Genomic DNA, 15,998 nt, shown 5'->3' with positions numbered 1-15,998 from the left:
TATGAACGGAACAGGATATCATGCAGAAAACAGTCAAAATGAGGAGGATGAGAAATTTTGTTTGGAGTGTTCCCAGCAGAGCAGAGATCCCTTTTGCCCATCAGTGGGGTGACAGCTCAGTGGATGGACCAGTCTGAGGAGCAGAGCTCTTTCTGTAGGTGCGATTGGGAGGCAGGGTTTGGGTGTTCGGAAAGACATGCCCACGCATGTGCACATATACACACATAAACATTTGCAGATTGCTAAAGGAAACTGTTTAGCAACCGACTCTCCGTCTTGTGAACGGGTTTCTGCTTCAACAATCACCGCTCACAGAAACGCTGAAAGTGACTAAAGTCAGAGTGCTTGAGTATTTGGCACTCAAGGTGCGAAAGTATTCAAGTAACACATTGTTTTTTAACGACTATCTAAGCAGTACATTCTCAGTGTCCTGCTTTTAGTGGGGACATGCTAAGTGTAGACTACATTTTTGGTTGCAGTATTTTATAAGTGATACTTCATTCAGATTAACATAAGCTCCTTGTAATATCTTGAACACAGTCGTTTGTTTATATTCTACATGTGCTCATACATTTCTCAAGCACAACTAGACATGTGCTGTATGCTTTACCCCAAGGCTTAAACTTCTATTTCAAACTGCCACGTGTGAAGCTAGCCATTTCGTCTTACCAGACTATATAAATAGAGCATTTATTCATAATAATGATGCGTTAACACTTAAACGTGGTTTGAGGTAATGAAATCGACATCATGAAGTGGACCTAAGTGAAAGGCTTGGCCAGGGGCAGAGCCACCAAAGCACTTGTTTTCAGGGGAGTGAAAAAAAACCACTTCACCCATTCTCGTGTCTGTGAGCATGTAACAGTTGGCTTTCTACAACGCAAAACCCCTCCTTTTTAAAGTCTTCCTGGAAGATCTTCCATCTCCCTGGAAGGTCCCTCATAGAATTGTTTTCAGTTGCACAACACTTTCTTTAAAGTGTCTGAAATGGAGAAGGTTAAATAGTTTGTTCTCCAGTCTCTGCCTCTTCAGCCATCTTCATTCGTACTCATTTTTTTAAATTCATACCTTCTGCCAACCCTCTCTCTTCCTCCTCAAACCAGCCCCACCCCCAGTGCATTGCACTCTCTCTCTTTCTCTCTCTCTCTTTCTATCTCTCCCCCCTCCCCCGCTAAAACTCAACACACCAGTTCTCTTTTTCTGTGACCACGAATGTAAGCAGATGCAGTCTGCCCAGGATGCTCTCACTGCAGGGCACGCACAGGGCTTGATGTCAGAGCAAGGAGACCATGGCCAGGGCTAAAAGAACACTGTCCTCTGCAGGGTAGCTGCCCCATCCACCCCCACCTTCCCCTGGCTCTTACCTGCAGGGTTATATGACAGTTTGGGACCTCCGAGACGGGACCATGGTGGATTATTACTCCAAGGTGCGGCTGAACTGCCGTCCCAAAACCGCTATGGCCTGCTCTCTGGATGCGCAGGTAGGCACGGTCGGGCCGGCGTGCGAGTTTTGCAGGATCCGATCGGCTCTCAGACGTATGAGGGACCCTTCGGAAATGGCTGTGATGAGAGGATAACTTGGTGGATGTGTTGGGTTGATTCTACAAAGTTGTGCATGCGTGTGTGTGTTTGTTGTCGAAAGCAGGAAGTTATGCGTGAACCGCTTGTGTGTACGAGTCAAAACTCCTACATTACATTGCATTATGAGGTGTAATCTTGCCGGGTGCTGTCTTACAGCTGGAGGATGGCACATATCATGAAGCGTCGTTGTCAAGCAGCTGCTAGGGAGTCAAGACTCTCTTCCTACTGAGACACTCCCTGGTGTGGCTAGTGCCTCAGTATAACATATCAAAGTGTGTGCTTTCACATCGTGGTGTGGAGAAGTGTTCTTGAAATACACACTCCCTCCAGAATGCTGGGTCAAATAAGTGTCAATATCAGACACTGCCAAAGCACGCTCCTAGCCAGTACTGCTTATATAGCTATTTTATCTCATTGAAGTTCAAGCATTTGGAGACTGTCAATACACTAATTGACCAAGTGATTGTTGTAGAGATTAGGTTGTGACATTTTTGGTCCCTTGACTCTTATTAAAATATTTGCCTGATCCACATCACTCAAAACCACTGCAGAATACACTGACTAGTAATGTGAGGGCAATGAATTGTTGGCTGTTGATAATGAGCGACATCGGGAACTCTGTTTGCTTGGTACAAATATGTATAGTGGGCCTCTGTCTATCAATCCAGATCTTTTATGTCTCCCATCCTCAGTCTCTCCTGGTCTCTCCCCCCACTCCTTCTCTTTTCTATTCTTTCTCTCTCTCTATCTCCCTAACACTCCAGTTATTTCTTTCCCTTTCTCTTAGCCTACTTGTTAAGTGACATATGCAGGGTATACTGCTGTCTCTCTTGGCTCAACGCATTGAGCTCATCTAATTTTATCCTGAAAAAGGTGGCATACATTCGCACCGGGGACTTTCAGAATTCCCTTAAGCACTTATTCTCGCCTGTTCTCTTTTTTGTCACATTCCCTCAAAACTTTCTCTTCCTTTTCCAGTTCTCAAATGCTGGTGTTGCCCTTGTGTGTAACGGAATACGTTCCAGTGAATATAAAATCACAGTGGGCACAAAAGGAACTATGGTTGGGGGGGGGGGGGGGGGGGGGGGGTGTTGGAGGGGACCAGGTGGTGGTCCCCACTGACTCATGGCTCTCTGAGTTTTAAACTCTCTCCTTTCTTTCTCGTTGTCTTCCATTTTCTTCCCTGTTCTTCTGTCTCCCTCAGAGATATGTCAAAAGAGGGGTGCGTTCTCAGAGGCCACTAGTGAGGTTCCAGGTGAGCTCGGGACTTGTCCCTTATGACCTAATGTGTGTGCTGGTCTCATCTTCAGAACCGGGTTCTGCCTATTCAGAGGTGTCAGGTTCTCCTCCAGAGGGGTTAATATTTCAGTTAATGCTCAAACCTTCTGTATGTGTATAGCAATATAATCCTAGCCTGCGCGACATGGCCCGGAAGTTGCATTAAATTGATTCACCTTTAAAATCTGTAATTCAAATAATCCTTATGACTCAGTGTGTGTACCATGCATGTTCAGTAAAGAATATGTATTATATTGTCTGTTGTCTTTTGAACAGATCTTCAGTCTTCCTTAATTGTGTAGCAATCCCTCATTTCCTAATATTTCATTAACCATGTCAACATTTTTTCAGTATTGTCTTACTACACCCAGCAAAAACTTTTTTGCCATAAGTCATATGTCATAAGTCATATCGTCATACTTGCTGGACTGGAAACATCGCGGCTATCGTGCTTAAACACCAATTTCAGCATCAGGACACACGGCTGTTTTGGTTTCTCAAATTAGTGTCTGGCTTAGAGGCCTTTGTCTCTCTGTGGTCAAAGAGCGGATCTGCTCTGTGGCATTTGTGTCCGTCTAAATAGGATAAACGAAAACACTGTGCAAGTATGGCTCATCTGTGTGTGATGTCTGTTTCTTTGACACACTACGCTCGTTCTATTTCCTGTCCCTAAAGGAAGTGTTTTTTAAGCAAGTATACTTGCAGGCTATTAAGAAACTTCCGTGTCTCTCAAAACGGGGTGAGAATGGTTGTGTGGGTGTCGGTGTCTAGTCAAAAAAAATGAGCGTCCCACACAGCTATTTTCACATTATGGTTTTCGTTTATGGCGGTGATGAGGTAGATGTTCCATTGGCAGTTCTTGGGTGTTTTTGTGTATGCATAATCATCTGGCTTGAGTACACAGTGAATGTCAAGTTGCTTGCGCAAACGTGTAAAAAAAACGTTTGCGCAAAGTACTCATTTTTCATGGTATGTAGCAGAGAAAAATATTTGTAGTATACAAGAAAAAATCATGTAGTATAAGAGTGTCTTGCTTTCATGACAAGTATAACTTTCCCGCCGTTTCAATCACACCTTCTCATTTTGCAGGACGAGGATGATGACGTATCGGCGGTCTACGTGAACGTCCCCAGGACCCGCCGTAGCGTCTCCGCCACCCCCCAGGGCCTCTCCTCCTCCTGGGAGGCCTCGGACACTCCTGGCTCCCCCAACACGCCGCGCCTCAGCTCTGAGGAATGGGAGGCGCACACTGACCGGGAGAGCGGACGTCCTTTCTACTACCACCCCGCCTCCGGCCGCAGCACGTGGGACCCCCCGCTCAGTCAGCCCATGGAACCTGAGGCGGAGGAGCGTCCCCCCTCCCCGTCGCCAGTCTGCTCTCCGGCAGGGCCATCCCCGCTGTGCTGGGCCTCGGGGTGGGAGAGGGTGTTGGACGAGAACACGGGCAGGCACTACTTCTTCAACCCCGTCTCTGGGGAGAGCTCCTGGGACCCTCCAGAGGAACAGTTGGGGCGCTGTAACAGCCTCCGAGATGGGGAACCGGTACGGACAGTGTGCATGAGACACTGGAGCTGCAGCATGTGTTCAAATGCGAGCTGGTGAACCAAGATAATGGTTAAGGGCTTGAAGGACCAGTCAGTATTTGAAACTGCTGCAGGGCTTGTGTTTAGAAGGGCTATTACAATATCACCAGTGAAAGCTTTCACACAATGGTGCTGGATACCTGGAAAACTACAAAAATGGGCTTAATTTACATTTATTATATAATCTATTGTAGATCTCTGGCCCATTTCTGATTTGGAATTTATTTCAGTTACTCATGCATAAGCATTGTTATATATTTTTTAAATGTCAAAATTTGTCATTTTTGTGCTGTAAAAATGGTACTTGATCTGCAAATGACTAGAAGACAGTTCTGTATGTCTAAATACTGTAGATCTATGATTGTTACTAATGGTGTTCACCCATGTCATTAGCCCCCCCTGCCTGAGGAAGACTACCCTGCTGAAGAAGATTTCTCAGCATCATTGGGGCAGGAAGTCGCTGGCTCGCCTTCATCCTTTGCCCTGATCCCAGAGTACACTCTGGCCCACGTGAAGAAGGCATTCATCCCCCGGGCATGTCTGGATCGAAATGCCCCGCCGGGCTGGCGGCTCAGTATAGATGCAGACGGAGCCTGGATATTCACCAGCGAGTACACTCAGGAGCAGGTACTGCACGCTTGACCTTTGACACCCACAGGCATGTGGCCTTAACGTGTTTTAGCTGATGAGTTCACCTTTGACCTGCACGACCTGTAGGGCTGTGTGTGACTGGTGGGGCGTTCTCATATTTGGATATAGCTTAAAGTAGATGTTTGTGTGGACAGTGGATCAAGTCTCTGGATGATCGGGGACAGACCTACTACTACCTGAGAGACGGCTCCAAGTCCCAGTGGAACTTGCCCGAGGTTTGAAGCTCCTTTCTTTCCGATCTGGCCCTGGTTCTGTTTTTGTTGTTGTTTTTCCCAAACCCCTGACCTTAACTGAAATTTTGTTAGTTGAGTGTCACATGTATCTGAATGTCACTTGGTATTACTGATTAACAAACCAAACACCATATATCTATGGTCCCATATATTTGAAACTGAACCTGTACTGAACTTCATCTTATAAATCAGGGTTAGGGTTAGGGAAATGTAAGTTTAAACTCCCTAAGTAAGTTTACTTTTTTGTAGGCAGTGTTACTAACTCTCTTTTATATAATGTCCCTCAAGACACAAACACACTAAAATTGGTGGCAAGCAACTCTCATACAAGCAACATGAGATCATGTCCCAAATAAAAAAGTTATATTAAAAATATTTTATTAATATTAAAATTTTCTCTTAAGCAGAAACAAATTTATAAGCAACCCAAGTCCAAATCACATAGTACTGTTCCCCAAAGAACAATAACCATGTTAACCATTGCAGTGTGTTGATTTTAACGAATATACACTCACCCACCACTTTATTAATTACACCTTGCTAGTACCGAGATGGACCCCCTTTTGTCTTCAGAACTGCCTTAATCCTTCATGGCATAGATTCAACAAGGTACTGGAAACATTCCTGAGAGAGTCTGGTCCATATTGACATGATAGCATCATGCGGTTACTGTAGATTTGTCGGCTTCAAATCCATGATGTGAATCTCCCGTTCCACCACATCCCGAAGGAGCTCTGTTGGATTGAGATCTGGTGACTGTGGAGGCCATTCGAGTACAGTGAACTCATTGTTGTGTTCAAGAAACCAGTCTGAGATGATTCACGCTTTATGACATGGCGTGTTACCCTGCTGGAAGTAGCCATCAGAAGATGGGTACACTGTGGTCATAAAGGGATGGACATACATGGTCAGCAACAATACTCAGGTAGGCTGTGGCATTGACATGATGCTCAATTGGTACTAATGGGCCCAAAGTGTGCTAGGAAAATATCCCCCACACCATTGCACCACCACCACCAGCCTGAACCGTTGATACAAGGCAGGATGGATCTATGCTTTCATGTTGTTGACACCAAATTCTGACCCTACCTGCGCAGCAGAAATTGAGACTCATCAGACAATTCTCTGTAAACCCTAGAGATGGTTGTGTGTGAAAATCCCAGTAGATCAGCAGTTTCTGAAATACTCAGATCATCCTGTCTGGCACCAACAACCATGCCACGTTCAAAGTCACTTATATCACCTATCTTCCCCATTCTGATGCTCAAATTGAACTGCCTCAGATTGTCTTGGCCATGTCTAAATGCCTAAATGCATTGAGTTCTTGTCATATGATTGGCTGATTTGACATTTGTGTTGATGAGCAATTGGACAGGTGTACCTAAAAAAGTGGACGGTGAGTATACATGTAGATGAGATGTCAACCTCCATTTGAAGTTCAATTTTGTCATTTAACAATTCATAATATCGATTATGGACATTCGCTTTCCAGAAGAACATCTTTGGTTGAAACAGCAGTGCAGACCAGTCTCCGCTCTCATGACAGGTCTTTATTCATGGGTCTTCCCTAAGTCCCCCTTCCAACAAATCACCTTCCTCCGTGCTTTGAGACCTATCGTGTGAAAGTGTTCCATATCAGACTTAGTGATGGTGATGGTGATGGTGCGGACCCTAAAAAAGTGTGCACAACTCAGACACTGGTCTTCCAGTTCTTGCCTCCTTCTGGTTTTTATATCTCTACTGCTGATGTTGTTGTGAAGTTATGTTAGTGACGTTTGTCTTGCAGAAGGCTGCTCTTTTTTCCCATAGTTGGTGTTTTTATGAATGACATTTCCAGACAAACCGGGCAGGGCACTTAGACGTGTAAGGCATTTTTGGCCTGTCAGACATGCTTATTTGCAATTTTCATGAACACACTCACTTTTATGAATAGAGAATCAGAAGCAAGCTTTAGTGGCCAAACTTGTGTTCACACACACAAGGAACTGGTTCTTGGTCACAGTAGCTCATAGCATGCAGTTGTTTATACACAGCACTGCAAAAGACACAGTGGAGTGATTGGAAAATTAAGATGTAGATAATATGTAGATAAATAAATAAGGGCAGATATAAAAGTGGGGCACATAGATAGATTTAATGTGAGGTTCTGTGTCAGGACCAAGATAAGAAACAATGCAATGTTCTTGTACAGTTATGCGTATTATGGAGTGTTATGTGTATTGTGCTATTCGACTGATCATGAGTTTGAAGGCGTGTGGAGAAACGATTAAGGTCATTTATGATTTGGTACAATAACAAGCGTGTTGTGTGCTCAGGACGAGAGACTTGGAGCAAAACTGTAGAAAGGTTCCTGCATGAGGCACGTTGTCTCTGATGATGACAGCAGTGTTGTTGGAGAAGATTTGGGTTCAGCTCCTCCTCTCTCTCCAGCTTTCTGCAGACATGGGACAGTGTCACTTGGCCGACCGGAGGACGCTGGAGCAGGATCAACTCGGAGCGTCGAGGACGTGGAGGAATAGCACTGGATCTCAGGATGAGGTGCACACACACACACTCACACACACACACACACACACACACACACACACACTCACACACACACACACACGTTCACAGAGTGGTCGTTCCAGTTCTGGACATGCCGCGTGTGGGTGACTGCCAGCAACACCTTTTTTGTAGTTCCTCTTCCACTTTCCGCCACACTTCTCAGAGAGCAGAGACCAGAGGCATCACACTCACACAACTGATCGTGACTCTCCGCCCTTTGTGGTTGACCAAGTGCTTTCTAACCATGCTGCATCTCACACCTGAGCCTCGTTTTATTATGGCACTGCTCTATTTAAAGCTCTCACTTGCACAGGGACTGTAAGTAAGCGCAAACATGTAGATGTGCACTCTCAAAAACACATTTACTAGATACCCTGACCATATAGCCTGTAGTTATTGGTTAAATGTCATGAAAGATCTGGCACATTTTACCATTTGAATAAGAGGCAGTTTCATTCACAAATCAATTAATTAAAAATATTAATTAAGACCTGTTAACATTTACTGTGTTTGTTTTGGTGTTTGGAAAAATATAATAAAGGATCATGGGAAAAGTGTAGTTTGTGCTCTCTGTCAGAGGTTCTTATTGTGTCATTATTTGATAGGATGCTATATGTATCACCTTGAAAACCCTATTATGACATGCCGCTTGTGTAGCGACATGCTAGCCTATGTGCTTACTTACGACGAGTGATCACACAGTCATGTTATTGATTAAGGGCCTTTTTGATCTAAATCATTCTACTTATTGATTATTGTATATGTTTGTAGTTTCACACTGAACCCAAATCTGTCATACCAAACCTGATCTGGCATACCAAACCCAATCTTTGCTCAGGAAACTATTTGATGATATTCTTATTCATATTAAACAACTGAATTACACAGTGAACCTAGTGCATAGTTAATTCAGGATTACACTACTGAAAAGTGTGGTGTTTAGACTTCTGTATTGGATGTCTGTCTCTTAGCTTAGCATAAACCACTCCCGTGGTTGTGTGGAATGAAGTCGTCATTGTATGATTTGTGAAAATGAGAAAAACCTTTTTTTTTTTTAACTTAACAGAAATTTTCCCTGAGTCATCGCCGGAATGCATCTGACAGCGACACGTCCAGCTCTCCAGAAATGCAGCATAACGTAAGACACCTGTTTCAAACCTGCACAATTAACATCACATTTCTGTTGGTGCTAGAGCCAGGAGATTACCTATGGGGGGTATATGTGCTTAACATTCTTCTTAACAAAAAAAGAAGACTACAAAGACTAACGCACAGAAGCACCTACATTACTGATGATGTTCTCTGATTGATTACTAGGTTTCGCCATCGAAGGCTGATGGAACTGAGTCTGACAAGAACTTTTCAAATCAGAGCTCAGACTTTGAGCAACAGAAAGTGCGTTTTTGCCTTGATGTTCATCTAATGGGCCGAGAAACATGGTGGAGGGAACTGGAAGCATCATTCAGCAAAATAAAACAAAAAACATGTGAATGTACACAGTTTTCCACTAAATGGGCACCAGAAAACCAAAGAAAATTTGGTTACTGACATTTTCTTTGTTAGTTATGCATCAGGGCTATGAGACCAATCTAACACGTACTGGATTTCAGCACACCAAAATATTTTGCTGCAAAAAATATACAAGCTGCACACAGCACTGTTGCTTATAAACACAACTATAAAAGACTACACAAAACTGCAAAAGTTTGTGCACATCAGCAAATCTGCATAAAGATTCTGCATAAAGATCTGCATCCAGATCAAGATCTAGACCGGAATTCCTGTAAAGCTGTTAAAACTAATTTTTTAAAAGCTTTTATAACTGGTATGAAAAAATCAAGTAAATCAAGTAACATTACAGTGAATCAAGCTCATAGTTCCACTGCAAAACTGAGAAAGAACCCAAACATCTCTTTGGTCAGCGAAGTGAAGAATTGTGTACATTTCCCTTTTTGACAAACTCCCACTTCAGTATGGGCTCTGGGTCAGCTGTGCGGCTTCATTCGGCTTTGTCCAGGGACTCTGGTGTTGGATATAGTGACTGGAAGCTGTATTGTGCTTTAATATTTTAGCATAATATATAATTTCTTAAAGGGCTGTACAACTTGAATAAGTTGCAATGTTCAACTATATTGCTGTCACTTGCAGCATGATACACTGACAGATTACAACTTTATAAGTGAAGAGTGGTGGTATATTTGAACAGACTCTGCTTGTATCTCATGTTAAATTAATAGTCCAGCAGTTTTCATCGTTACCTTGAAGACCTACTGTGTGCTACAGACACTCAACACCGAAATTACGCTGAAAGTTCTGGAATAGTCCTCTTTTCATCTTTGTTTTCACTCATTGTCAGTTATGAAATTTCAGTCAGAGAAGATACAATGAGCTGTTCTGCTTTCTGCATTACTCTTCCTCAAATAGGTTCCCATGATCACGTTACTCACTAAACTTTTAGCTTTTGTCTTTCTCTCTCTCGCCCTCTCCCTCCCTCCCTCTCTCACACATTCATATACAAACACTAATGGTCTTTAATCAGTGCTATTGTGCATTGAATAGAGTTCTTAAACTGTCCACTGGATAACTGTTGAGGCTAGTTGATGCCTCAGCAGCCCTGCCTATATCACTGAAATAAGATGCTGCCTCCTGGTGGTTAAACAGTGAAAATGATACTTGCACCTTGAGATGAGAGTCCTGCTCTAACATTATCTACAATTATCTGTTTATCACACCTAAAAAATATAGAAAAAAATGAAAAAATGCTGAATATCTATTAGTGATTAAGCATATAAATATAGGCAAGAAACAAGAATGAAGATAATCACAGTTTACACAAACATGCGTTTTGAATGGGGATATGTGGTCATGAGAACATAGTGCTGGTTTACTGCTTTTCTTCCATGAAGGTGCGTCCAAACATCCCTGCTACCTTTTACCTTTCCAAACTCCCAAAGAACTGGGATTACAACACAAGCTGACCTGTTACTAATCGTTTTCTTCAGGTGTCAAATTTGGAAAAAGCTGGAATTCTTAACAAAACAAAGATATCTGAAAATGGGAAAAAAGTAAGGTAATGAAATATTCTTACTGTAAGTTTACGTTGTTAAAAAATCAGTTGAGTTAGCATTGCAAATTAGAGTTGGAGGGGGATTAATGGGTTTGATTTTAAAAACAGTATTTCTTCCTTCAGAAAGAACTGGGCTAGTTCGTGGACTGTTCTCCATGGAGGGATTCTGACGTTCCACAAGGACCCAAAGTCTACCCCAGGCAGTGCTTCGGTGAGTGCCACAATGGTGAAGGACCAGAACCCACCATCATGAGTCATCATGAGTCACCAGAACCCACCATCATCGCTTACTTAGATCAGTGACCTTCTGTGCTCACAGAGCAGGACCAATCAGATTGTCACTGAGTTTGCCGTGGATTTAAGAGGAGCAACTATTGGTTGGGCTGCCAAAGAGAAGTCGAGCAAGAAAAACGTGCTTGAGGTAAAGAAACCGTTCACAAATGTCATCCAGTAACCATTATGGTGTGCTGTAGTGTCAAATAAAGAGTATGTGCTTGTGCCTTTAGCTGAGGAGTCGAGCTGGCGCAGAGTTCTTGATTCAGTATGACACCGATGCCATCATCAACGACTGGCACAAAGTCATCGTAGATACCATTCGGCTGCTGGTAAGCCTGAAGCTGTCTTGTCAGACACTCATGTTTGAAATGTTATTATGCACTTGATATGAGTGTTAAGGTGTAATGATATTGATATACTCATGGTTTTATGAATGCTCTGAAGAAACATAGCTCTGTTTTATTCTGCTTGTATGTTTCTCTCTTGATTTATTTGGCTATCTCTGACTCTCTCTGTGTCTCTGATGCTGTCTATCTCTCTATCTCTCTCTGTCTCTGATGCTGTCTATCTCTCTATCTCTCTTGGTCTCTAACTCTATCTGACTTTCTCTCTCTAACATTTTCTGTCTCTGATTCTCTTTCTCTGACTCTCTCCCTTTCTTTCTCTGACTCTCTGTGTCTGAATCTCTCTTTCTGTCTCTGACTCAGGAAATGGAGCACCACCACTCTGAGGATGAAGAGGAGATCAGTGAGAAGTCCTCCAGTACAGAAAGGGAAGACAGATTCCCCATAGACAGGCAAAGGATGAACAATGGTGACTGAAGAATGTGTCTAAACACTAAATCTAGAAAGATTTTAGAGTTCACTCCTCCGCAGTACTTGTAGGAAGCCCATTTCGACATAGAACATTACATTTCACTGGGCCATTACTTAAGAGCCCATTATCTCACTCTGCTTGACAATCAGCAGGGCGACACGCTTCTTCCAACTCAACAACTGAGGCAGACCCGAAGAAGGTTCGCAACAAGCTACGGAAGTTTCTCCTGAAGAGGCCCACATTGCAGTCGGTCAAAGACAGGGGCTACATCAGAGGTGAGATGAAGGCTCCTATTCTATGCTCCATATGGGCCCTGGGCCGTGTTGCCCATCATCAATCATTTTCCCATTTGATGCAGAAAATGTGTTTGGCTGTCACCTGCCAAACCTCTGCGCCCAAGAGAAACGGACTGTGCCTACCTTTGTTGAGAAGTGCATTTGGACAGTGGAGAAAAGAGGTGTGTTCCTGTTAGATAAAAAAAAATTAAAATATTATTTTGAATGTTCAAAAAAATCTTATTTTGAATGTTTGAATGGTGTAGTGAGAGTCTTAACCTCGATTTTTCCAATGTTGTCAGGTTTAGGGGTGGATGGGATCTACAGAGTCAGTGGGAACTTGGCCGTGATTCAGAAACTGCGTTTCAAGGCTGACCATGGTACTCTTGTTGTTCCTGTCCAATTCAAATTTCATTTTCTGTGCTGTTTAAATGCATTCTAGATGATCTTGATATATCCGCTGTTTGGCAACCTTCATTGAATTGTCCTCAGATCTCAGTGCATATTGTCTTGTCTGCAGAGGATCTGAACCTGGAGGAGGGTCACTGGGACATCCACGTCATTACCGGGGCACTTAAGCTCTTCTTCCGGGAGCTGCAGGAGCCGCTGTTCCCCTACAGCCACTTCAACAGCTTTGTGCAGGGCATCAGTGAGCATCCCCTCATTTGTTCCCATGGAGAGAATGCAGCAAGGCTGAATGCAGGATGTCCACCACATTACTCATCTAGACTACCCTTTTTCTCCAGCTCCATCAACGATAGCCTTAATTATAACTATTTACCATGGTTGACATGCTAACAATTTCATATAATAAATGGCCCCTGAATTAGTATCAACTAAGCAATGTTTCCAATTTGCATCTTTTAAGCTCCAAAATCTTAATAATATCATAATCAGACATGTCACTGGGACATTTACATCTGCAATTTAGCCTGTATCCTCTCCATCATGACCTACAGATATCATGGTTAAAATGTCCAACATTACTGTTATCGAAGACATTTTAATTGATGTATTTGTATAGCACCAGGTGATTGGGTTCAGGGCCTTTAAGGGCCTTTTTTAACCTTCCTGAGATTAGATGAAATAGTTTGTTATTTGAGTTTTTTTATGTGAAGCACTTTGAATTGCCACTGTCTATGAAAAGTTTTCTAAACTTGTCTTGCCATAATTACATGGGAAATCAGACTGAGCGTGTGGCATTACAAAGTTCATTGTAGATAGATCTTTTTGTATTTGTGTGTGTGATTTATGATAGAAATCCCAGACTACAACAGCAGAGTGTCCTATATGAGTGATCTGGTGAAGTCTTTACCACCATCTAATCACGATACTATGGAGGTGCTATTCAGCCATCTGAGGAAGTATGTTTCTCCATTTTCCCCCATTACATAGGAAGGCCCAGGGACCACAGTTGTCAAAATTTTCAAAATAACAGTTTTGATTTAAGATGCATGTTTATTTGTTCTAAATGAATTAAATTCAAGAGGCTGGTGAATTTACCCAAGCTAATAGTCTGGGATTGCATACAGAGGCAGTCTTTCTGACTGTTTTTCTCACCCTCAGAGTCATTGAACATGGGGAAGAGAACAGGATGTCCGTACAGAATGTGGCCATCGTCTTCGGGCCGACGTTGCTCAAGCCGGAGGTGGAGTCAGCGAACCTAACCATGTACATGGTCTTCCAGAACCAGATCATCGAATTCATCCTAAACGAGTTCGAGACCATCTTCCACATGTGAACCAATTGTGAATCAGACAACACATCTGTCATAGGTCAAACAGTTAAGGATTACGTCAGATGTCTTGAGGTGAAAAGTCAAGAAGTGATTGTAAAACCTTCAGGTAGCATGTAGCTATCCTATTTCTGCTGCTCTTTAATATGTTTCTCCCCAAAACAAAAGAATATGTAAACTAAAATTGGAATATTGCTAAAATGATTGTAAGTGGGGGAGGCTCAGTTAGCACTACACAGATGACGTATTGCTAACATCTTCCCTTTTACATTCATTTCCTGATACCACTTAGGCATGCTAGCATATTGGGATCAAGTATTCCTTAAATACCAACAAAGATGACTGCAGTGTAATAGAATGCATGCTGCCTATAAATTGAATGATATACAGAATATTCAGTTTAAGTTGCTGGCAGAATATGAAGACAATTTAGTCTGAATTAAATATAGATCTTACACATGAAACATTAGGCAAGGATTTGAAAAAATGTAGAGGAAGGATTAACTTTAATATTCAACTGGAAAATGTAGTTGATATTTTGGCATCTTGTACTCAGGCAGCTGTTCCCTGACTCTTTCTTTCAGACCCTCTCATTTGTGTTTACTTGTTTGCAAGTCTGTTCCATAAGCAATCTCATGTCCCTAAAGGTCCAGCCAACAGTCGCCACGTTGTCCTCCTGTGCACTGTGTATCATTACAGCAGTGCTGCATTTACAGTGATGCTTGGTCTGGAGAAGAGGCTTCTCCAGGGTAAGAGGCTTCTCCAGGGTTGCCACACAGTCAAACCCAGAAACCCTCATGCAAGCTGTAGTTTTATGCAGAAACTCATTCTCTCTTCACAAACAGCATTTTAGAGATGAGAATGTAGATCAAATTTTTCATTTTTGTTGCCATTTAAAAAAAAGAAATTAGCATGTTGTCTGTCTTCATTTAGTACCAACACCTGCAACATAGAAATATGCTTAAGATAAACTTCAACTAAAAACTGTAAATTTGCAACAATAGTTTACTTGTACAGGGTCAGCATAATATGTTAGATTTGTTAAGGCAAGGATAGATACCTGTCTCTGGAAAATATATTTGCACATAGACGAAGATTAATCCTTGAAGAAATAAAACATAGATGTAAAGAATTGTAAAGCATTAATATTTTATGTAATAAGGCACATTCGTATGCTTAATTTTAAGTGGTTTCATGGTGTACATACAGAAGGCATATTTATGCTGTAAATTACCCACAACGAACAAGATTTTAATAAAGTAACTGTTTCACAACTTGCGTTGTTGAAATTTTCTCACAGTGACTGTTAAAGCTGCGACAAACCAAACAAAACATGCTAGAAGAGCAACAACATTAAATATTAGCATTCTTAATATCATCCTGCACTCACTTAGCATCAGTCATTTAGTGACCTGCAGTCTCACTGGGCTGCCTAGGACAGTGTTGTGTTGGCACACACTGTCACATCTTACCATCCCATCCAAGCAAGGTCTTTTTGGATTTGTCTAACCATCTCAACTGGCCAAGGTCCGTTTGGATTGGGATTTTATAAGTGGGTGGGCACAGTGGGTCATCAGGGTTAACTAATTGCCATGTTTGTGGAACCACTCCTGGACCATTTTGTCCATGTTCACAGATGACGCAAAGTGGTGTCCTGCAGCATTCATGTCCTGTGGTGTTTGTACACTGCTGCTCCACTGTCTTGAAGGGGCAGTAATGAAAAGGCAGAAACAGGGTGAACATATCCCCTAAATTCCTCTATTCACATATCCTTCACCATTAGTATGAAACAGCAGAAACCAGGAATCTTCAAATCAGGTGATGTTTTCATTCTTCAGCCCATTGGTTCCTTTTTTCCCTGAAAGACTTTGAATTCTTGAAGGTTGCAAAAATGAAAAAAGTGCATTCTGTGTGCATATGTGTATTCTTCAGTGTTCTGACCTTGGTTTCAGTGTG

At 42.4% G+C, this 15,998-nt stretch overlaps 1 protein-coding gene across 4 annotated transcripts in view; it reads left to right on the top strand.

Annotated features, from left to right (window-relative positions):
• Positions 1-15,316, top strand: part of arhgap27 (Rho GTPase activating protein 27) — a 26,052-nt gene extending 10,736 nt beyond the window's left edge. Inside the window, exons 3-19 of one of the 4 annotated variants that reach the window (XM_076987951.1) lie at positions 3,949-4,401; positions 4,836-5,069; positions 5,228-5,308; positions 7,757-7,864; positions 8,940-9,011; positions 9,191-9,268; positions 10,876-10,943; positions 11,064-11,151; positions 11,260-11,361; positions 11,447-11,545; positions 11,924-12,029; positions 12,185-12,307; positions 12,391-12,489; positions 12,610-12,687; positions 12,828-12,956; positions 13,566-13,671; positions 13,874-15,316. In XM_076987951.1, the coding sequence (XP_076844066.1) occupies positions 3,949-4,401; positions 4,836-5,069; positions 5,228-5,308; positions 7,757-7,864; positions 8,940-9,011; positions 9,191-9,268; positions 10,876-10,943; positions 11,064-11,151; positions 11,260-11,361; positions 11,447-11,545; positions 11,924-12,029; positions 12,185-12,307; positions 12,391-12,489; positions 12,610-12,687; positions 12,828-12,956; positions 13,566-13,671; positions 13,874-14,048 (2,199 nt within the window). In that variant the 3' untranslated portion in view covers positions 14,049-15,316. Of the gene's footprint in view, positions 1-3,948; positions 4,402-4,835; positions 5,070-5,227; positions 5,309-7,756; positions 7,865-8,939; positions 9,012-9,190; positions 9,269-10,875; positions 10,944-11,063; positions 11,152-11,259; positions 11,362-11,446; positions 11,546-11,923; positions 12,030-12,181; positions 12,308-12,390; positions 12,490-12,609; positions 12,688-12,827; positions 12,957-13,565; positions 13,672-13,873 lie in introns of all 4 variants that reach the window. The other 3 variants (XM_076987950.1, XM_076987954.1, XM_076987953.1) reach the window with 3 other exon arrangements.
• Positions 15,317-15,998: the final 682 nt, after the last annotated feature.

The sequence above is a fragment of the Brachyhypopomus gauderio genome, unplaced genomic scaffold, assembly GCF_052324685.1.
Source record: "Brachyhypopomus gauderio isolate BG-103 unplaced genomic scaffold, BGAUD_0.2 sc57, whole genome shotgun sequence".
Classification (NCBI taxonomy): domain Eukaryota; kingdom Metazoa; phylum Chordata; class Actinopteri; order Gymnotiformes; family Hypopomidae; genus Brachyhypopomus; species Brachyhypopomus gauderio.
Note: the sequence above shows the minus strand (reverse complement) of the source record. Positions and strands in the feature narration are given on the sequence as shown.